Raw genomic sequence first — 24,128 nt, 5'->3', positions numbered from 1 at the left:
TAACCTGCTCAGGCAGTGGAGCTCTAACACCGGACCTCAAGACAAATTCAGCATATTTCCTTATTATAAAGGTTAGAATTAGAAATAAAATCCTTGAAGATGGAGTCTGGATTCAAATTTGATAACAAGGTTGAAAGAGAAACAATTACAATTATTTGGTACTGCAAAAATCCATAATGAAAGACTGTGTGAAGGACGAGGGTATGTTGACCTGCATGAAACAAAGTAATACTGGAAGAAGAAGAATATCCCTTTTGTTAAAATAATAAAATCGTATTATTGTAAATAAAAATTATCAGAATCACATGCTGTACTACAAACGAATGCTGGACACTGTTGGTAGCTGTTGCGGTAACAGCAGGAAGGAAGGGAGGTTCAATAGCTGAGCATCAAGCCATTTCCTTCTTGGTCAGGAATTTAAATGGATTTTCCTACTAGGCTCTACCACTTTTCAATAATTCTTCCTTGACATACCATTCTTGCTTGTCTTCCATTTCCATCTGTAAGATGGAAGATGTTCCTCCAGAACATCAGGTTCTCTAAACTACATGCATTACACTCATCAATTATGCATGGTATAATCATGCTCACAATATGCTGACTACAGTTGCCTACAGGAGGCTGCCTAATGTTTCATCTGTATAGATTCCTGCACATGTACTAATAACGTTAAACCTGTTTTCTACTCATGCATATTATACTACTTTTGCAGAACCATACTCAGTGGCAGATATCAACAAGTTAAATAAGGACATTCATTCATTCATGGACCCGAGCCTTTCTTGAGAAGCCACCAACTGTGCAGCTACTCCAGAACTTCTAGCAATTTATGGAACCCGAAGGTTCATTACCGTGTACACAAGAGCCCCCCACTGGTCCTATCCTGAACCAGATCAATCCAATCCATACCATCCTATCTCTCTAAGATCCATTTTAATATTGTCCACGCACCTACGACGTTGTGGTCTCTTTCCTTCTGGCTTTCCCACCAATATCCTATATGCATTCATTTTGTTCCCCTTCATGCTATGTGCTCTGCCCATCTCATCCTCCTTGACTTTATCGTTCTAATTACACTTGGAGAAGAGTACAAGTTATGAAGCTCCCTTGTCATCATGGCATGGTGCATCCTCAGGATAGAGACAGCCTTGAGATATGGAGGGAAGCTGCAAATATATTGAATAAGCAGTCGCGGACTTTCAACAAAGAGTGGTCCTCCAGCTTGGGGGTTGGGCATAGGGATACCAGCTCCTCAACATAAAAAATATGTTTGTTATGAAAAACCACAAGAAGCCTCAGAAATGGACAGATCCCTTGGATAAACGACCTAAGCAAAAGAAAATGGATATGCGATTTGGTACTTGGAATGTCAGAAGTATGTATAGGGCAGGTATCCTCAGGGCCGTGGCAGAAGGAATCTCATTTAAATTAGGCCACTTCAGTGTATTTATATCTTGTGCTGGTACTGATAAGCATAAATAAAACACAAAATCTGTGAAATTTTTGTGGCGTGACACTGAGCAGAAACGGTTCAAACTCACAGTTACATAACTGCAAAGACGCTCCTTGATTTAAGTTCGTTCCTATTCCTTCTTGAGTGATTCTTCACACACTTCCAAGTTGGTCCCACAATATATCACAGTTTTCCACAGTGGTAACACTTGTGTCTTAATCTATCTCAAAAAGTTGCAGAGTATTTCTGCACGGTTAGATTATATGCAAACTCGGTTCCTGGGTTTGCAACTTTTGGTCTCTCTCACCCGCCAACACCACAGAAATGTTCAAAATTAAAAATAACAGACATTAATTAATGTACAAACTATAACACAACCTTGAAATTGTACTATAAAATTAGAATTAATCGTTTTATAATATAAACAATGTTTCAAGATGTTGATCACATTGACTGAACCTGGGAATTCTGAAGATGTGCCAGGAATTTTATGTAATCCAGAAATATGAATTGTGTTACAGTCACCAGAGCCGTAATAATACATCAAAACAGGCAAGTCAACGAAATATCCAACAGAACTAATGAGTCAACCCAATGTACAATTTCTGAATGATAAACGTCACATAGGAATATAAAATGTGGTGATGACAGCAATATATGCAGAAGTTAATGAACTTATAAAAGACTACACTGGCAACTAATAATTATATATTGTCACTTTGTTGTCTTTGCACTGATTCCCTTAACCTAAAGAGAAATTAAACCGAAAACATTCTAATACACATCGCGTCTGCAAATGCAACATTTACGGACTCGATCTACAATCATATATCCGTGATGGAATGGCATTAACTTTATTCCTGTACTAAAATACAGATATCATAGCTAGAAATGCCTATAACCACTATCTTCATGCACAAATATACAACCAATCCCAGGAATCTGGAGATAAAAATTAACTGCCTGCGAACACAATTCAGCAATAATTTATGTAAGATAATCTAAACGAAGTATTTACACATAAAATAACTGTATATTCACTTACCCATCTCCTACCACAACACATTTAATTGCTTGCATTTTTCACAATACGACACGTCCACCTTAATTCTTGCAGGAAATAAGCGTCAATGGGCGGGGAGGTAAATATGGGGAAAGCCAGAGTCAAACTCAAGGCCACTTCACAAACACTTTAAACAAGTAAATTAAGATAAGCTTTACAGAAAAATATAAATGTATATAAAGTAAACATGTACGAAATAAATACATAACATGTAGTTAGTTAACGAGATTTATTAATGTATTTAATAAATTGAACTACTTTGTTATTGTTCATGGCATTATGAAGTATGGGGGCTGTCTGGCAGCAGCGGGTGTTTGCACTTGATGCAAGATATAATGCTCATCGAGCACCAAATCATCCAAATTTCAGTATGTATTATTATACTACTGCCGAAATAAAGTTTATATCCCAAAACTATAATGAATTGTCAATGTTGTGAGTAGTAATGTTTTCATATTGCAAAGCTTGTCTTGATTATAGAGCTGTTTTACAAACTATTAAGATTTGGATTTCAATGATAATAACATATAAAACGTGTTTAAATGTTTTGTAGCTTAGACACCGAATGGTTAAAGAAAATTTGTCAGCAAGATTTATAAAACAGTATGAAATTCGAAGAAACGTATGCAATTATACTGTACATAAATAGGTGGCAGAACAGAGTTTGTCGTATGTGCCATCTCTTGGATGATTTAAAACATTACATTAACTTTGCCATGGCCCGCGTTATGATATCGTTTGAACTATATTTCATATACTATCTTAAACAAAACAGAAACAACCTGTCACAGTTTGTTAACCTTTATATCTATATGCCCATAAAACCATTGTTAAAATACTGATAATGTTACTTAAGCCTATAGAGATTCTCAATTATTCCAGCCTCTCCAGTTTCATCAGTAGACTTGTATTCATAGGTAACACAGTCCAGATCTTTTCTGTGTTACACAATATTCAGGCAAAGTCCTGCTGGTTTCACTAGTCTCTCCGGGTGTATCATGACTATCTTGGCAGAGGCTGTAACCACCATACATGTCCTTACATGATCACCGCCCACTGATCTCATTTGGATACAGTAACCTCTTTTGACATGTATCCAAGCGTTCCATCACTTTTACTACTTAACCCTGAGACTGAAATTTGCTTAGTACATTACTTTTCTGCCTCGACATTGTTACGCAACAACAGACAGGCTAGTCGGCCAGTGGAGCATGATTGTGCAGGTTTAGTAATGCAAAAACAGATCTACTCTCCCCTCACATCATGTGCCAGTAAGGAGAGGCATTGCATTAACCATTTCATATACATACAAGCACACTGTTGAGCCATTTCCTCCGTCAGCCTTGATGGTGGAGACAAAGCAAGTGTCTGAAATGTTGGTGCATTTATCCTCACAGCTCCAAATCTCTTTTAAGTTACTCTGACTGAGAATTCTTGTCTTCTTCAGTCCCGTTGAGCAAGTTTCACAGGAGAACCTCAGTTACACCATGCTGCTGCCTTGCACATTCTGTCCAATCATTAATCATTACTCACACTATTCGACATTATACAGTCTTACCTACTGACATCATCATTAAATAAACCATAAATACATAAATATGTGCATGAGGACCGGTTCATATACGGTTAGAGGCTTCCACAGTAAAATGACTTTATTTGGAAACCATTTCTGGGCCAATACATTCAGAACACTCTTGATCCTATGACATTTGAGGTTTCACAGTAGTGAATGTGGAGAGTACTCTCTTCTGGGATGTGAATCCATGTAGTCTGGTAGGGGTTGTCCAACATGTCAGAAGAACAGACTGCCTCTATCTTCAGGGTTGAAGAGTAAGTTGAACCGGCAGACAGTATGTGAACTGGTATCACATCATACCCTGTTTAAGGCTAGCTATCCATTTCACAGTGTCCCTCAAGGGCCATACGTGCAAGAGTGGATATATGGAAAGGTTATGTGTGAAATTCATGGCTGGAGATGGGAAACGTCAAATTCTTGTTGTTGATTTTTAATGGACATGCCACTAGTGTAATTAATAATGATAGACTGAAACACTGATGGTGAATGAAACATTAATGTGACTTGTGTTCAACAGGAACATTGTATATACGAAGGAGATGTCAGTTGTTGCGGGAATACACAAGAGGAGAGGTACTGTGAAGGTTTTGTTTATACATTCTATAAGCTAACAATCTGCCATGAAATTATTCACTGTATTCTAATGTTATGACAGCACTTAATTTAAATGTCCATAATACACTGTGAATTAGAGCTTTCAAGTGTAGCAGGGAGCATTCAGTTTTTGTACACAGTAAAGGCGCGTCCACATTACCCGTGCTCGTCAGGAGACTCATCTGGCTTTTACTTGTGCTTGTAAATCTTCGTCCACACTACTTCAGTTGCTCACCAGGCTTTGGCATGTGGGGATCTGTATATTTACTCGTAATGTGTATAGGCTGTAGTCGTATTTTAAGTTATTGGCTATAGTTTTTAAATTAAAAATTTAAAATTTGTTTGTCTCATGACTTGTCATATCGCCCACATTACTCGTGAGCATAGCGAGTCGCACGAGCACGAGTAATGTGGACACGCCTTAACATTGCAGTATATTGCTTCAGCTTCCAGGACTAGGCTGCATCAAGTGTTGAGAGTTTTTGCAACATTTTGGAAAACTTGGTGGTTACCATCTTTAAGGTTAATCACTTTGGGAGGGGTTTTGGCAGCTCCCATGTTGCTCATGCATCAGGCAGTGTTGGAGATAAGATGAACAGAGGAGGGACTGTCCATGTGGTTAGCGAAAAGAGGTAACAAAAAGTGTACGATTTAAGATCTTAAGGTGGTTGTTGTGGAGAGTTATTTCTTCTGGGATATAATGCTGTGTAGTGTACTGAAAGTCAACTGATGTTTCAGAGGAACATTTGGCCACCACTTTCAGGGTCAAAGAATATGCCAAGCAAGAAATCAGCATGAAGCAAGTAGCAAGCAGTGCTTGGAGTACACAGCATTATATTCCAGAAATGATGAAAGATGTTTCAGTGACCACAACTTCACCTCTCGCACACTGCTGAGGGCAACTGAAGGGTTTGCCACAGTGTGGCCTAGTCCTGATAGCTGAAGCCACACATTCAGCCCAGTCCATGAACTAGTATTACAGCTGAATCTGTAGAGCAGCTGCCTACAAACTGAACAAGTAGGATTCAAATCCCAGTTAGAGGGAGAGGATTCTGCTTTCCACCACTGTATCCACAGCCGAGGATCCTTCTCTGGGGTTAAATCAACTCAAGTGTGAATCTGACTGCTTACCTCTGAGGCCACGAAGTCCTATGGACGGAGGGGATTACAGTGCTTGAGACTTCTCCCTCTCTAGCCTTTGTCAGCTGGCTGAAGTTGTTTGTGTGCTTGTGAAGGGAGGGCAGTATGTGGAACTTCTTTCATTGGCCTCAGTATCAAGGCTAGGAATGCATGGAACATTACATTCACTTGTTTCTCCTTTCATAGTGTTGTACTTGTCACAGGGGCACCTTTACCCCCCCTTTTTTTTTGCTAGTGGGGTGGGACTAAGTCCCTGTAGTGCGGCCACTTCTGGCCTATTGTACCAGCCCCAGATGATAGGTGAGGGTGACTGTGGAGCAATTGGTGGAATAAAGATTGGTAGGGGAAACAGAAGTACTTGGAGAAAACCTGCCCCAGTGCCAGTTTGTCCACCACAAATCCCACTTGACCAGACCCGGGATCGAACCCGGGCCTCTGCGGTGGAAAGCCAGCAACTAACCATTGACAAATAGGGGAATTTCACTTGAGCTAGCAGAAGAGTATGACAGGAAATTAAATAATGTCATGCCAGGCGAAGTCCTGTGATGCTTCATGTGGACCAGCCAAATTGTTATGAAAAAGCAAAATTTATGTTAATACACAGCAGAGCAGTGTACTTGTTCAAACAGGAGTCGCCGATCCGGAAGCAATACCTCAAAATACGAAGTCAGCTTCTGCAGCAGCGATACGGTGTGTCATGTGATCAGAGCAGCATCCACAGTCGCAGCATCAGCGTGAGAAGCAGCAGCAGGGTAGGTCGCCTGTCATCGAGATTCAACATTTCGGTATTCTATTCATAGTTTTGAGGTTATCGGCATAGCGTACTTAAGACCATGGTCTGCCAATTCATGATACCATGGAATCAAGAAAATTGGCTCAAGCAGTAATGCTTCTGACTTGTGTTCTGAAGATACCTGGTTCAAATCTTGGCCAGGACACATACTGTCCTGACCAAGAAGTTAGTGGTTTTATTCACTGTCCCCAGGCAAATTTGGAATATTACTGTTTCCTTCCACGTCCTTTCCAGTTCATTATTCAGTATCACACTACAAAGTCAATAGAAGTCCGTCGAGTGTAACAATTTGTAGGTCACTTCTTTATCACTTCTGCCTTACATGTTTTGGTTTAACACAACCATCATCAGAGGCACATAGTACAATCATGAAAACACTGTCGTTATTTGAGATGTACACAGTTATGTTTGCTGCGTAGACGCTGCTACAATATGTTGACGTGTAAAAGCACAACACTTGCTAGGATTGTTGAATGCACTATCAATTCTCACATTCCATCCGAAACTGCCCTCAAGTTAAAACGCCAATGTTAAAATATTTAAAAAATTTAAAACATTTGATGTAAAATGTTGAGCTCCTCCTTGTTAATTCATCCCGAAGATGGGAGATGTCAGCTTAAGGTTGTATGGCTTATGGTTAGATGTTTCCTATGTGCTGTGTGTTGTGTACTGCCACATTCAACAATCCTAGCAAGTGTTGTGCTTTTACACGTCAACATATTGTAGCAGCGTCTACGCAGCAAACATAACTGTGTACATCTCAAACAACGACAGTGTTTTCATGATTGTACTATGTGCCTTTGATGATGGTTGTGTTAAACCGAAACATGTAAGGCAGAAGTGATAAAGAAGTGACCTACAAATTGTTACACTCGACGGACTTCTATTGACTTTGTGATTGATAGTGTAACGGACCAAAAATGAAACAATTCAAAATCACACTACAATTTAATTCTAAATACTCTGGGGTTGTAAAGGCATCATTCAATAATTCATAAATAAAAAACAGGGTCAGTAGTCTTCAGAACCAGGTTGCTGTCACCTCAAAGACTGTTGAACACCAGTGACTATCACAAGGACTCGGACCTATAGGACCTATAGGAGTGTCTTCAGGGTAGGGGGGTTGCTGGTGTGATTACTGTTGTGGCTGCAAAATACTTACTGGCCATAGTGCTCGGATGGTCAGGTGCCCTCTCTTGTGAGCTGTAGCAGGTTATAGTATATACTTCATTGTATTCTTAATGCTCATTGTGACCACATCATCACAGGCAGTTTCCATGATTGCAGATTAGTGAATCACCAGAGATCTCCCGATTTCCTTCAGAAAATAATTTTGTGAGTGAACATGGAGCACTTGTGCCAACAAAACAAGCTGAGGCTTCACGTGCAATTGTGGGTGGCACAACAATAGCAGAAAATTATGCATTTGTTGGTGTGCATCACATATTTGATCAAGTAAGAACGCTCAGTTTAATCACCACAGACTGTAGTTTATTATATGAATGGACTACTGCTACTTTATTTCTTTGCATAGTTTTTATTTTATATGGATCAATGAATGGAGAGTCTAATCTCTTCATTCTTTCTACTTTCTTGTCAGCTTATTCCTTTCTTCCTGATATCTTCCAGTACTAGGCTGAACCATCTTGTTCTAGATCATAGCATAGTTTCTTTCCTTTAAATTTTAATCCTAATGGCCTTCTTAGTATCCTTGTTCTATCCAGTCTTTTCACATGATGAACCCTCTAACTATAAATATACTGTAAAACTAAAGATATACATTTCTATTTCAGCACTCAGCTGGTGTTACGATGTTGAAGTTTGCTAACAATGATCGTTCTCGTCTCTGCTGTGCTTCATTTGATGGTACGGTGTCCATCTGTAATGTGACAGCAAATCCTCCGCATGTGGAGGTTGTTTTCAAAGGACACAAGAAAGGTGTCACTGGTGAGATAACTCTGAATAATGACCAACTAGCACATAAGCTTCACAGTTAAACAAATAATATTAGCATTGTTGGATCCAAAGTGCCCACAATAGTCACTATGAAGTGAGCCATTGTGTGTATTATTGGTTCTCTACTGTCATTAGCTTGGACAGCAACTGTACCATTTTTCCAGTATGTCATCTCCCCTAACTTCCATCCCTGATGACATCGAGCCACATATTTTTATAGCGGAGTATATCCCTGTGTGCAAATATGGACTCAGCCTCTTATTGCAATGTCTGGGTAAATATGGAGTATTTGCACCTACAGAACAAGCTGAGGCATGCCAAGCACTGAGCAGGCAGCACATTATCACATCCTCAGTCTCTAGGTTGGAAGCTTCATCTCTGGCCTAGCACTTTGCCAGTTAGAGTTGGGAAGTTGGTTTATAGGCAGTTGTTCTATGCATCTGCGAAGCAACCGTCAGTCTTACAACCCTGTGTGCAGGTTGCGACTGGTCTGTGTCGAACGACTTGGTGGTAAGCTGCTCTCAGGACTCAACGCTGTGTCTTTGGGATGTCACAAGTAAGAAGTGTTTACGTGTTGTCAAGGATCAGATGGGTGCAGAAATGCTGTCTTGCCTATTTCAACCTGGCAATAACAACATGGTGATCGTATCCTTCACATAGATACCAATATAACAGTTGGATGAAGTCCAAATTTAAGAGGTTGAATGAGCAGTTAACAGTTGTAAGTACCATGAGGAGTGTAGGTAAGTGGAAGTACAGGTCTGCTTCACATTCCAGCCACAGTACCCCAGGGAAATATACCAGTATATCTCTGTATGCTTGTGTGTATACCATTTTTCCCACACTTAGCTTCATCTTCTTCTACCTTGATGATGGAGGCAGTAGCTTCCTCCAAAATATCAGTACCCATCAGGCAGACTACACAGCATTACAGTGAACAGATTAGTATGATATAAACACTAGACTTGGATTTGGGAGGTGCTCAGCTCAAATCTCTACTGGAACACTGGCTATCCTGACTGAGTCTTTCCATGGTTTTACTCAGTTCCTCTTGACAAATACTGGGTTACTCCCATGATTAGGTCATAACTCCTTCCTTGCACAACCTTCCCAGTTCAGTGAGTAGGTTGGTCTAGAAGCAATACTCTGGATTTGGTGTTTGGTAGATGCTTGATTAAAATCTTGGCAAGGACAATGGTTGTCCTAACTGAGGATTCTCATGGCTCTCCTTGGTCCTGGCCACGACTCCTTTGTTCCAATTCATCAGTTATCCCATCATCTGAATCTAGATAGTCTTAACACTGAACGTGCCAGGATCACATCTGAGAAGACGGAAATGTTCATCCGTCTTGTCTGTCTGTATGTCGATGTGTATGTGGTGCAGCATGGTACAGTATAGACACCTTGACGAAGCAATAGGCAGGAAACTCGAGAGGAATGGTTCAGGTGCTGAATGTGTCAACGGGCATCTACCCTCGAGGTGGTAGCAGCAAGTTGGAGGGTATGGTCCTTGCACTTGCATGCGATGCCAGCGGTCAGTTGCTCTGGGCAGGGAACAACAAGGTGGGTCTGATTTCATTCACTTGTGTAATTCATGAGAGACGAAGAACTCCCTGTCAGTGCAGGACCTGTGAATAGGCCACGGGCCTTCTGCTTGAAGCAGAGGAAGCTGTAGTGGAATGGAGATATGCGTGACATAACAAATGCACTATATTGGGAACTTAATTTTATTTCTAACTGAAAATAGGTATGATTGAGATTGAGCTCCATCCCAACATGAAGTGGGATCATGGCTTCTACACAAGCATATCACAGAAACCTCTTAACTTCTCCTTGAAAGCATTTAGGAAGCCCCCTTTATAGGTTTGTTCATGATTGGGTTGTCAACCATGCCATTAGGTCCATGCACCCTGCCCTTTTCAGGACACCTGTCTTACCAAAGTTCCTTTACCATAAAACTATTGGGATTCAAAAGAAAGTTATAAGGATCATGATGGGCTTAAAGAAAAGAGATACATATAGGGATTCTTTTAAGGAAATGAAAATCTTTTCCCTGTGCTCACATATATTCTTTGATGCAATATACTGTAAATAACATACACTTATTTACTGAGGTTCAGACCGTTGATACCAGACAGAATATTAATCTATTCTATTCTATTCAGTTCCTGTAAAACAGAAAATCCACTGCACAAAAGGGACCATGTACGATAGTGAAGCACTGAATGAGACGCTGTTCAAAAACATAAACTTGTACTTCATTGTGCCCACTATGGATGGGTACTGATTTTTTCGATACACTATATTTCAGAGATACCAGAAATAAATTTCACACCTGTTCAGTCAAAATGGAGTTGGTCCATATATGCTTATGCATTGAACAAAGTTTTAGATTGGGAATGTACCCAAATAATTTCTTTTCATGTTTTTCGAGGCCACTTTTATGTTGCTCACAATTCACACATTGTACCTTGATTTCTATCACAGGGTACAATCGTATCATTCCTGTTTGATTTGGAGACGGGAAGGCTAAGCAAATTGCGCCGGTTGACCGTAGCTGAGAACTGTCCCATTACCTGCATCTCATGGCGAGCATGGATCAGCCGGGAGGCGAGAGACCCAACCCTCTTAGTCAACTGTGCTGCTAATGTTGTGTGTCTGTTCAGGTATGCTTTGGTCTTTCACATCAGTACATAAAAAGTTCTCTGGTCCACTTATCTGATGATGCCTTCCTGTATGAGCATGTACTCGTTTGTTTTGTACTGACATGGGATGGACAACCTTAGTTACCTGAAGCACTTGGACCGCTATCAGGTCCATTGTGCACCCCTGATCATGCTTGCTTGCCAGAGCCATCCTGACTGAGGTCCTCTCAGCTAACTCTGGTTATAACCACACAGTGTAGAAGATCTCTATTCTGTGCATGGCTATTTCCAAGAGATTCTACTGACAAGTATGTCTGATCTCATCCCCTGCTCCAGCAGTTGTCCTCACAAGGAGTACTCCTCTTTACTAACATAGAGACAACGGCATATGCATGTCCCACATGTTGCAATGACAAAACACTGTACCTGTCTTTTCTTTTTATTTTTACAGGGTCATGGATAAGGAGGGAAGTCTTCAGTTAAAGCGAAATTTTCCAATTCATCATAAAAGCTACCTTGTTCGTTCAACATTTTGCCCGATCATGTCCTTCCGGCAAGGAGCCTGTGTGGGTAAGAACTTAACAATGTTGGACTTTTGTCAGGTCAGCACAAACTATAGTGATCCATTTTGGTACATGACTCCACTGATACAGTGTGAGAGTTGAGGATCTCATGTCATGACTGTGGAGATCATTGCTTTCAGCAGTGTGATGCAATGTAATTTAGTATTCAGTTACCAACATTCTGAGGAACCTGCTGCTTCCATCTTCAGGGTATCTCTGCTACTCTGAAGATAGAAGTAGTACATTTCTCTGACACATCAGTAAACATCTATGAGACTATACAGCGTCACATTCAGAGGACAATGATCTCTACATTAAATCTGTGAAATGTATCCTGAGATATTTCCAGCGCTGCCATATGCTTTATATACGATTTGTAAGCTTACCGACATTTAGCACTTTCAATACCATGCCCCTGCACTGAGATTTTAGCTGCCAAGTCAGCTGTTTTTCTACCAGAACTTATTTTGAACTTCCTGCATTTAAAATGGGAATATTTGAGTGACGGCTGTAGGAGAGAATGACATTTGCATAATACACAGCACCAACAGCCCGTCACTTGATGGGATCAGCTATGGCATGTGTAAATTTCAGTCCGTCAAGTGACGGGATTGGCACTCAATGTGCCGACTATAGCTGTCACATTTTAAATAAGATACATTTCCCTATGGAATGAAAAATATGGACTAAAGGTACCTTGTGTCTCTTTAAGTTACAGGAAGTGAGGACTCATGTGTGTACTTCTTGGACATAGAGCGTCAGGAGAAGCCATGCCTCAACAAGCTTCAGGGGCACGCCTGCCCAGTGCTTGGTGTAAGCTTCAACTATGATGAATCACTTCTCGCTACTGGTGATTATCAAGGTCTTGTAATCATCTGGAAGAGGGAGAAGTCTGCTACCGTCTCAGCACAACAAAACACATAATTGCAGTGATGTTATATATTTTAAACTAATGGCTGGCAAAAGGATGAATGTTGGTATGAAAGGTGTTGACATTGAAATATAAGGATATTTAAAGTACTTTTTATATGTTACTTGAGCAATGTGCATAAAGTTAATGAGTTAATTAATTATCTCTGTGACCCAAGCATCTCATCAGGGCCATGCAGTAGGGGCATGTGAACGGGTGGCTTTGAGAGGTGAAGAACTGTTCTTATGCCCTTGCCAGAGGCTGAGTCTAAGATATGCTATCTGCAAACATTCATATTACTCACCATTTTAATTTTTCAGTTCTGTGGTAAATGAAGAGTACTTTACGACACTGTCAGTATTGAGACCCTGTGGCATCTGTACTTCTGACAGGAAAATGTATTTTCCCAACACTGTGGCGATATTACCTTCCAAATGAATAGTGCACACTTCTGCAGGTGTTTCAGTTCACTCAGTTACAGTAAACATACAGAATTCTGTATACAGATTTACCTTCACTTCCTTACCATCCTTGATGTTGCCACCGTACCGTGTGTGTAACCATTCTTTCTTGTGTGGTTCATATTATGTGACACTTTCAGTGTGACTATACAGCACTGGATGGCAGGATAATGAACTGGAAACAGGAAGTTGTCACAGCATAACTGATGGATGTACTATCTCGGAACCTGCCTGAAGGGACTGAAGAGAACCATAGAAACCTGTAAGGATAGCAAGTGTGTCTGCTGAGATTCAAACCAAGCACTTCTGAGATGCAAGTCTACGAGTTCTGCCACTAAACCAGTCTGTTGAATGGAAGAAGAGCATGATAAACCTTTGAATAGTTGAGCCTGGCATTTTATCAGTATTTTGTAGTGGTTACTCTGAACTAGTTTCTATCAAACATCCAAAAACTATTATCTGATTGTCAGTTGTATCCTCCAGAGTTTACAAACCGTCCTCCATTCCTGACATATTTGACATTCCACGTGTTATCTTATTAAGTAAAATAAAATAGTTTGTTAATTTCCAGTGTATGATCTATGGTAGAATCCAATATGGACTGTGATTCCTTCTAAATAGATACATAACATGTGATGCCCTGTAGACAGTACAAGTTCAGTGATGCTTCAGATAAATACACTGCTCCCATCTTTTTAAGGTCAGAGAGTAAACCAAGGGTGGCATGGTGTCCTCTTGCACTCTGAAGATTAAGTACTATGTTCCTCCAAAGCATTAGTGAACTTCTTTCTACCAGACTACACAGAGTCACATGCCAGATGATAGATCTCTTCATGGTAACTGCTATGCGAACCTCAAATACAAGAATACATCTCTATACAGTAAGTAGCAACATAAGGAAATAGGCAGCACAACACGGAAGTTTACAGAGAGTTCTAGGCAGACGTGGAGTGGGTAACAGTAGCTACATTCTGTATGAAATGTCTGCATTTAAGAGCCCGTGCCTTGAGATATTAAAGGGCATGAGTATGAGGGGTGAGCCATAGAAACTGGCCCTTGCGCTGCAACCCTCAGTGATTATTGTGCTTCCCCTTTGGATTAACGCTTTATTAATCCCACACTTTGAATGAAATGTAGGACTTTATTTATGGGGGCGTCATAAAAGTCACTTGGTTCCATGAAAAATTGGCCCAGGTGATGATATCTTAGGTAAGCTATAGCCTCACAATCACATAAGATGTGTGTGGCTGATTCATCTTCTCGTAGGCACCTTTCACAGTTTGGGTTGTCTGTCAGTCCCAGTTTGAAAAGGTGCCCTTTTAAGTGGCAGTGTCCAGTAAGTAACTCTACCACCCATCTTAATTGATCTCTGTATAATTTTAACAGGTCCCTCGCTCTTTTGGCAGAGGCTCCTGATATAAATCCTTTTGCCTGTTTGAGTCCAGTTGTGGATTCCCAGTGTTTTTGTGATTTCTATTAGTCCAGTCCCTGATCACTTTTTTGGCAACTCCAATTGAGATGCCGCAGGCTGTTCAGGTCCTATGAACGGCTGTTCAGATCATGTTCTTGCCAGCTGATCTGCGGTTTCGTTCCCAGCAATACTCTCCTACTGAGATGCCGCAAGCTGGTTCAGGCCCCGTGAACAGCTGTTGAGATCCTGTTCTTGCCCGCTGATCTGCGGTTTCATTCCCAGCAATACTCCTGCTGAGATTCTGCAAGCTGGTTCAGGTCCAATGAACGGCTGTTCAGATCCTGTTCTTGCCAGCTGATCTGCAGTTTCATTCCCAGCAATACTCTCCTACTGAGATGCCGCAAGCTGGTTCAGGTCCTGTGAATGGCTGTTCAGATCCTGTTCTTGCCAGCTGATCTGCAGTTTCATTCCCAGCAATACTCTCCTACTGAGATGCCGCAAGCAGGTTCAGGCCCTGTGAACAGCTGTTCAGATCCTGTTCTTGCCAGCTGATCTGCGGTTTCATTCCCAGCAGTACTCTCCTACTGAGATGCCGTAAGCTGGCGCATGTCGTGTTCCTGCCAGTTGAGCTGTGGTTTCATTCCCAGCAATACTCTCATGGTCTGGCACCCATATCAGCTGAACTCTGTTAAGTTTGGCCAGTTGTGTCCAAACCAATTTTGAAGTGATTTGGTGTGTACCAAGTGCTTTGATTGCAGCTTGACTATCTGATAGAATATAGATATTCCTATTTTTATAGTTTCTATCTAAATTCTCAATTGTGCATGCCTTAATGGCATACACTTCTGCTGGGAATACTGTTGTATACTGACCAAGGCTGAAACTACATTTCCGCCCTGTTCCATCACAGTACACTCCAGCTCCAGTGCCTTTATTTGTCTTGGAACTATCTGTATACCAGATTAGTCTCCCTTTTTTATCGGGCTGAAACCCCTCTTTCCATTCACTTCTGTCAGGAAATCCGATCGTGAAGGATTTATCATAGACATGTTTTGGTATCATTTTATCAGATCCCATCTGTAGGCTGGGTTCCTTTTTCATGTCCTGAATCATGTATGCGTTGTCCAAATCCATTGGATTTAGGTCTTCATTGATCATTGCAATGTAATCTGTAATTTCCTAACTTGGCCTCTGCTTCCATCTGCAGATACAGTGGGAGGAGTCCTAGTAGGATTTCCATTGCAGCTGTTGGAGCTGTTCTCATTTCTCCCGTAATTCCCAAGCAGGAGTCCTTTACAATTTGCTTAGTTCAGCCTGACTTGTTTTAAGTTTAACTCTAGGCCACCATATAGTGTCAGCATAGGCAATTATGGGTCTTACTACAGCAGTGTACGAGTATATCCAATATGCCAGCTTTGGTTTCAGTCCCCAGGTTTTTCTCATAGGGATCCCTTTGGAGGGGAGTCCCTCTTCTGTTTAAGGTCCATACGACTGGTTTTTATTTTGGTACCTTTCATTTTGGTCCCATGAGTCATGGGGATATAGAAGGTCACCACCTGCAATGCCCCATATGAGTGGAAGGCATGAATACAACGGGGTGCTGCCTGGTGCCCCAAGGGGATCATTCACAACACCAGCTTATAACCACTCCAGTACCATGCAGCCCTCAGCATGATGCATCACACCTTGGCGTAGGTGGTTCGGTCCTGTTAAGGATAAACCCTCATAAGCCTCCAGGACCAAGAGTGCTCGATTGGTGGGGGGGATCACAGATGATCAATGGGAGTGTGACACCAGCTAATCATGAGGTTGCGAGCAGGGAAACCTGCATGAAGCAGTCACCCTGGGCTGGCATAAAAGCTCCCCACATTCCCACCCTTCCACACGGGTTGGTCAGACCGTTTTAGAGTGTTGAGCCCGAAGGCTTGCGGCACCTTATCGGTACTCTAAGGAGACAACTCGAGTAGCTGAAGCTACCCCCATATGAGTGCTCTCCTGCATTCGTCCCGGGTAGACCGTAGTGATACCCAAGAGCCATTATGCCGCCACGTGGGAGGCTCTGGTCATGATGTCATTGCCCTTTATGGGAACTTAGCCACCAGTCCCAGCTAGTCATACTAGTCCAGATCCCGAGACTGTCGTTGCCCAGCGGGACCACGAGATGTCCCAAGGATGCGTCCCCACCAAAGACACAGCCGTAGTTTGAACTACCTCATAGAGTATGGCGTCATTACTACCTGTAACATGTGACCCAAGAAAGTCACAGTTACTTTATCTTGACTTTAATGATCCTTCAAAATAGTCATTTGTCAAGATAATTGCTCACTATAATTCTGTGTTGTGTTCCTCATCTCTCTCTGAACTGAGATATGGAGCCCAGTCCCTCATGGCACCCTACATTTCACTGCTCAGACAGTACCATGTAACCAGTATCAATCACAAGACCTCTATACATGTGTATAATGTAGGATTTGAGGTTCTCACACTGACGGTTATGAAGAGTTCTATCTTCTGGGATATAATGCCATGTAGCCTGTTGAAAGAACTTGCTTCCCACCTACTTTCACGCTGGTTTCTTGCTTGACTTATTCTTTGACCCTGAAGATGGAGGCGATATGTTCCTAAAAAAACGTTGGTTGACTTACGACAGACTGCATGGCTTTATATCCCAGATGAGAGTACTTTGGGTGTATCATAAATTTCTGGCTTACTTTGTCCTTCCGAGGTCCAAATATTTTCCTGAACAGTTTTAAGACTTGTAATTCATCAGCAGTGATATAAGAAAACAATAAAATACAAAACACATGCACTCTGGAACTCATTACTGGATATATTTTGCCTCAGTTGGGTAGGATGTGGATCAGTGACAGAAAAAACAACAAGATACAAACACATACAATTCTCTTTATCAGAATAAAGAAACTACAACAGATCAACTTTCGTTACTAATTCAGTTTGAACAACAAAGGCATATCTCTATTGTCTTTTTGATCAATCTTGCTTTGGACTGTTCGTAATATCAAATGGCTTACAGACAAATTTATTAACTTACATGAACTCAAGAACAGTCACATATTTTACAATCAATCCAGAGCATACCGGAAGTTCATGCCCCCTCCGTCTTCGAACAACTAAGCAATTGATAACTGATGTTACTGTATGCACCACCAGTTATTTAGTGCAAAAACCAGTTCAAATGAGACTGCTCGGCCAAAATGAGAACGAGATCTGGGTCTAAAGCAACGGAATGATTCATTCTGATGTGTGTCCTGGGATGAGGATGACACACCAAATAACAGGGACAGATTACTTATAATTCATGCACCTAAAGTAATGGCCAGAAGCAGGTCTGCACAAATATACGGTGAGATCCTGAAGTCACATGAGTGAGGTATGTTGTTATGTGCAGCACCACTGTTTCAGCTCAACATTCCCAGGAGGTCAATGGAGGACACTTTCAGTGCCCTCTGTAACAGTAGAGAGCTGAAACAGGTACTCTGTTAATGCAGCATATACAGCTGTTGCTATGCAACGACCATGAGAGGTGAATAAACAACGGTGTTATGCATCGGACCAATGAACACATTCCTGCAGCAATGAATATGCATGCAAGAATAAAGTTACTGTTGGAAACGGTGTTTTCTACTCAGTCCATGCAAAGGAGTTATAAGGAAGACAACTGGGGTGACCCAGTCAATTGAGAGTTCATTTCTGCAAAGGAGGCTGAGAAGATATGGTGCTATAATTTAGTTGATAGTCCTGTCCTGGAGTGTTAGCCAGCGGACAACGGCATTACCACAGAAGCTGAAGGGTCTCCATTGTTAAGATCTGTTACCAGGAAATGAATGACCAGTGAAAGCAGACTGAGAAGATTTAGTGTAGTGATTTCTATTGTGGAAATCAGCAATAGCGTAAGTGCTTAGAGTTCCAAGTCAGGTGTATAAGTGGTCAATAAATCAATTCACCAGTCCATACTCTGTCTATAGTCACACACCCACACACGTGACATTAACATATGTATGCAGATGCTTCAAAGAGTGCTGCTGCCTGTCACTCTGTTGGCACCCTGTATGTGACAACCATCTCATATTCTGCAAAACTTAACCAAAGGGACGAATGAAGGATGAAGTGCACACGGCGAGGGAAAATATATGAAAGAGAGTCAGGAAAGATGATGCTTAGGGAAATGAGCTGAAAAAGTTCTGTCATTGGATAGCCCACATTTGAGGAAACATCAGTGAACGGCACCAAACACACATGCAGTACTGATGGTCTGGTGAAACTTGATATGCCGAGTGGAATCATTAATGTTAAAAAATTTATTGCTGAATTTAAAGCACATACACCTGTTATTATTGCGAGAAAAAATAAGAATGGATAGAATAAGGGCGCCAAGAAGGAAGGGTGTCAAAATATTTTTTTTTCCCTTGGCACAACAGCCCCAGTGGGCCTAGGCCTACCTCCATGAACTTCTCCGTTCACTTCGGTTTTTCTAGATCTTACACATTCGGTAGGACTCCTTGGGTAGGTGATCAGCTCGTCGCATGGCCTCTACCTGTACACAAACATCCATGCCCTGAGTGGGATTCGAACCCACGATCCCGGCTTCCGAGCGAGCGAAGACAGTACATGCCTTAAGACCACTCGGCTACCGTGACCGGCAAATTATTTTTTTAAAGGAAAGAGAACTACAGAATGACCCAGAAGATGGTTTTGTCAGGCACTTAAAACCATAAAGAAGAGAGGTCACAAGAAGTCTGAAAGTAAAGACTGTGCAAGGAAAGAGGAGACTGAAGACTTCATTCATTGACCAGTATCAACCAATGATGATGCCCTAGTGCCACAAGATTCAAAACTGCTTGTTTCTAGATGATAAAGTTGAATGCAAAACCCTGCACTAGGCTCCATATCTACTGAGGCACATACAGTAACCAGTCTCTGATTTTCCCCAAATATCAACCTAAATATAACTAATAATCGCAAGGCAGGTGTAACATTTCCCACTGGCTTGAGTCTTTACCCTAGCATATTGTGTCAAAAACATTTCTGAGGGCAAGTCACACTTTGAGTAGTCAAGCTTCTGGAACAGAGGTCCTGTCCACAGAATGAGATCTCCAGTACTACTTTGGTTCCCATCGAATACTGAAAATAAAAACTAAGAACTTGATGATGATGATATGAGCAACATCTCTTGTCTGATGACGACACACCCTCACAGATGTTTCAGACTGACAAAGAGACACTGTTACCTTGAATATGCATTATCTGAATGCCATTTTATGCAGTTCACACAAGACCAGACATGAAAATAGATTTATGTAACTTTCTAATGGAGCATATAATCATCACATTACCGAGTTAGTCTGTGCCATATTTTATTTTGTGAAATGCTTTGATTTTTGAAGAAGGGCACTCTGACCTTCATGCAGACTTGTAACAGGGTGACAAAACAAAATAGCATAAATGTGCATCAAGCTGTTATGTACTACAGATCACATGCTTGTACAATGAACCTTTGTGATGTTACACTTCAATTCTATGCTTTCTGATACAGAGGTGTGTATCGCTGAAGACATTATCTGTAAAAAGCCCTTACATATAAAAGGCAAATGCTTGCTATTCTGTCATTATGTATGTTAGCATTCAGAGCTAGGAATAGTTACAGATAGCAACAGAAGAAGGCAGAAATGAATATCAACAGGAAGCAGGCTTGAGTCAGTACGGCAGTGTTCACATCATGACAACAGTGCCGCTTAGAGCATATTACTATTCTGTCAAGTTTAGTATTTACGTATATATGTAGCTATGTTACCAGATATATTTCATGTTAAGTAAAAAAAACTAAAGCTATCCCTGTAACAGGCCGCGAGACATTGAGGATCCCACATTATCTAGACAATCGGCTCAAAGATGGCAGTAAGGTTGTCAGCCTTACGCGTTGGCCACACTTTACTCCCCAGGAAAATTATTTAATTCCTAGTACTCATTTCTGTTAGAGGCTGAGTTGACCCCAGGGCCATAGTGTGGCTGGAAGGATTAGGTCAATTGAAAAGAATCCAATGACCTCATCGGGACTTGAACCTGGGACCTTCCGGCTTGTAGCATAGCTCCTCAACCAACTACGCTACCGTGTGCCCCCATATTTCATGTTACTGAGGTTAAATCATTTCTCTTTTCTGGTTTGCTTCTATCTGAGAAGAAACGTCACACATCCACAGAAATTACGTTCTCAATATATTCTATGCCCTGAATTTGATGATCATCTTGGTAACTGAAACAATTTCCTGTTGAAATTTCAATCATGCTTTATCCTAATTAGTATAGAATACTATGTGGCATCAACATAGATCAGTTAAAGTATGTCTCTATTTCTGATGGGGACCTCTACTTGCCATAGTATAATATAATCTCACTGTCACTATGTTTCCACTTTCACACTTTATCAAGAGATGCAAATACAGGATACACAAAAATCTTCTCCAGCAATCTACTATATTAGAGTTGAATTAAAACAGTTCTGGAGACCTCTTCTGTCTCCATCATCAAGACTGATACTGTAAAGTTCAAATTTTACAAGAAGAAATCATTTATTTGAGTCTTGCACTTTCAGGAAAATGTCAAGGCATATCTGCCTTGGATCTTATTATGTAATACATCAGGCAAAATAACAGAACAGCATACAGCAAACTGTATATATGTTACACAGGTGGCAATTATTTTGAATTTACAGAACACACATATTATGTACAGTACCACCACACTACTGAAAGACATTAACAGACTGCAAAATATGGTACATATAAAGAGATATACAGATATGTACAGGGTGATTCACTCGGAGGAGGCCATGAATTAGAACTATTAATAATGCAATAATTTACCAATGATACAAAATCCAGAAAAACTGACCTGGTACCTGACAGACAGGTTTGTGTCATTTCCTTCCACCTGGGATGTTGCAGCTATGCTGGCTTTAAGATTCATAAACATGGAACTTCATGTTGGCCTGTGTCTCCAGGTGGGGTGAAACCAATTTCAGCTTAATCTGTAACTGAATTATCTCCGAATCTACCAAGATATGTTCTTGCCACACATAGTTTTCATCAGTAAACTACTGCATGATTCATAGTCATTAATTTGGAGCCTGCTCCAAACAAATTACCCTGTATATGTTCTAAAATTCTAAACTTGTACTTTAAAGTGGACAGAATTTATTGATGATGGAAGGGGGCCACATCTATTATCACAATACATAGTGTTACAGCCAAAAGACAGACATTTATCTTTATGAAAAAAAAAAAAAGACACAACATACAATATTCTGTAACACTTTTTTTACAAGGAAATTTGTTTAAAAATATACTGATCCTTATATTTCTACAACCTGAACTCTTTTAACTCTCTTTCAATTTTTCCTTATTTAGAACATTTCATGTTGATTCAGGTGATGTGGACGGGACAATTAGCATCTACTCTATGATTGATTTCTCAATAAATTCAAGAATAGAGTTTTTAAAATACAGGTCAACCACTTTAGTACCATTACCAAAACTGACCTGAAAGTCTCAGTCATAAAAATAAACAGTTAGCTGTGTTAACAAATGTAATACTTAACCAAAACAACTCATAAGAAGAAAATGGTATGATAAAATGAGACTGTTACCATAACATCAAATGAAAATAATTCATGATGATGTCTGAATATACATACAAAGTGATGAAAGTTTCAGCTTTGTGACAACCACTCATAAGGCTGGGCAAAAACACAAATGAAATTGTGACAGGGCTTCAGATTTCCAATAACGTGGACATGCACAAACCACTGTCACATCTGGTGGGGCTATCACTTATGTGGGCAGAACTGGAATCATTCAGGCAAAATCAGCCTAACTTATTGTTAATATTCATCATGACTAGACAGATGCCACACAAGACAATCTAAAAGGCTAAACAAACAGCTGGTCAAAGTGAATCACACCTGGAATGCCAAGACTGCTTGTTAAGATGAATACAGGTCACAACCCAACTGCCCACTGAAGAAACATACTTCCACCACTGTCTGTTAAAAACACAAATGTTTCACCGTGTCACCTGGCCTGGAATCGCATTACTGTGATGGTACAAGTGTGCAGTCCAGCCAGCCAAGCACCATGTTCTGGCAATACTAACACCGCTACCCCCTAATTAAAATGCTGCTGCCAGTCCAGTACAGCTGGAAGATTTAAAATTCTCTGTCCCTGGATGATAAACTGTTACTCCCAAATTAAAACATGACCATCAACTTTGTAATACCTGGAGATCTAAATTCCCCTTCTCAGACGATATTACAAGTCTGTACCATGACACTGTGTATTCTCCGATACAGACCTGATTTAACTAGAAAAAGTATAGCAATCAATGACGTAACAACGCAGGATTTATTTTATAGACATGGTCCAGATATCAAAATTTTGTACATACAGTAGAGTCCTGATTATCTGACCTAAACATAACTGACACACGGCTGAATTAACAAAAATGTCGGATAATCAGAATCAGCAGGAGGGGGGTGGGGTGAAACAAATGGCAAACTTAATGAAGTCCAGTATAGGTACAAAATCAGGTTTATTAATAATTACTCTACAGTACAAATAACATAATATAGTACAGAACTATTGTTTATAGCAACAAGTTAAAACTGCATAAGCTGAAAAATGAATTTTAAATTAATTAAATACAACACTAAGTATACACTACATGCAGGATGTCTATGTCAAGACTATCAGGACTCTACCTTTCTACCTGTCCCTTTAACACTTCGCGGACTGGCAATTTAAATCACCCTGGGGCTGCCATTATTAAACTTACTATCCTAACTTGTGCACTGTTCACTTTAAAAATTAATATAAAATCTCCTAATTAATTTTATGAACTAAAATTTTTGGAGAACACTTACCAATGCTCCTAGAAGTGCTTGAGGGTGTGATATTTCTGGAAACATTCCCCTTTGTGAAGTGGCATTACACAGAACTTGCAAATGTAGACATACTCCTTTTTTTGTGAACTGTGCAAACACAGCATTGCCTAGGAGGATGCTTCCCCTTGGAATGTTCACTCTTCACAATTTTCACGAGGGTATATTTCTGCATATCACCCAAGAGTCGCCCTGGGGGGTCCACATGAGGCATGTGTGGGGTGGGAGTTGATGGGCCTGGTCGTACTAAGTCTGTGTCTGACTCTGGTTCTGCCGCCACCATCTGGTCTGTAGCCCAGGCCTTTGCCACATTCATCAGAAATGCTTTGTATTTCAATTTCGAATCAGGGTTTAGATTTTTTATTACCCACATTATCGTCGGAACTACTGTCACTTTTACTGTCTGTGGCCACAATTCTTTGTTCTCCCGTCACTGCCGCTCTCTGAATCACCATGACTACATGTCTCACAAGGCAGGTCAGCTAGCTCATCAGAGAATTTGTCCTTGATTCATATGCCACCACTAACTACTGGCTGATACATAGTAAAGCAAAGTAAAGCTATCCCTGTAACAGGCCGTGAAGGCCCATAGGACTGTGAGACGTTAAGG

The 24,128-nt window shown here is 40.7% G+C and overlaps 2 protein-coding genes across 4 annotated transcripts in view; one reads left to right on the top strand and one right to left on the bottom strand.

Moving 5' to 3' along the window:
* Positions 1 to 2,600, bottom strand: part of LOC111873428 (ras-related protein Rac1) — a 36,245-nt gene extending 33,645 nt beyond the window's left edge. Inside the window, exon 1 of the mRNA XM_023868152.2 lies at positions 2,499 to 2,600. Within this exon, the coding sequence (XP_023723920.1) occupies positions 2,499 to 2,533 (35 nt within the window). The 5' untranslated portion in view covers positions 2,534 to 2,600. The remainder of the gene's footprint in view (positions 1 to 2,498) is intronic.
* Positions 2,601 to 2,794: 194 nt separating this feature from the next.
* On the top strand, positions 2,795 to 13,724 carry LOC111873427 (WD repeat-containing protein 13). 3 transcript variants are annotated; one of them, XM_023868150.1, is made up of 10 exons: positions 2,795 to 2,884; positions 4,610 to 4,665; positions 6,456 to 6,578; positions 7,907 to 8,074; positions 8,413 to 8,566; positions 9,054 to 9,220; positions 9,995 to 10,138; positions 11,063 to 11,241; positions 11,672 to 11,790; positions 12,496 to 13,724. In XM_023868150.1, exons 1-10 carry the CDS (start codon positions 2,803 to 2,805, stop codon positions 12,705 to 12,707), a joined length of 1,404 nt encoding a protein of 467 aa, XP_023723918.1. In that variant the 5' UTR covers positions 2,795 to 2,802; the 3' UTR covers positions 12,708 to 13,724. The 3 variants fall into 3 exon arrangements, with proteins under 3 accessions (XP_023723918.1, XP_023723919.1, XP_033610984.1); XM_023868151.2 differs by having other exon boundaries at positions 2,797 to 2,884; positions 6,439 to 6,578; XM_033755093.1 differs by lacking the exons at positions 2,795 to 2,884; positions 4,610 to 4,665 and adding an exon at positions 5,133 to 5,318 and having other exon boundaries at positions 6,439 to 6,578.
* Positions 13,725 to 24,128: the final 10,404 nt, after the last annotated feature.

The sequence above is a fragment of the Cryptotermes secundus genome, unplaced genomic scaffold, assembly GCF_002891405.2.
Source record: "Cryptotermes secundus unplaced genomic scaffold, Csec_1.0 scaffold276, whole genome shotgun sequence".
Lineage (NCBI taxonomy): Eukaryota > Metazoa > Arthropoda > Insecta > Blattodea > Kalotermitidae > Cryptotermes > Cryptotermes secundus.
This window is presented reverse-complemented; position numbering and strand designations above follow the sequence as displayed.

Coding starts and splice junctions, on each gene's coding strand:
- LOC111873427 (XM_023868150.1), top strand. CDS start 2,803: ATGGGGGCTGTCTGGCAGCAGCGGGTGTTTGCACTTGATGCAAGATAT. Junction 9,221..9,994: donor GCAATAACAACATGGTGATC/GTATCCTTCACA, acceptor ACGAAGCAATAG/GCAGGAAACTCGAGAGGAAT. Junction 11,791..12,495: donor CCGGCAAGGAGCCTGTGTGG/GTAAGAACTTAA, acceptor TGTCTCTTTAAG/TTACAGGAAGTGAGGACTCA.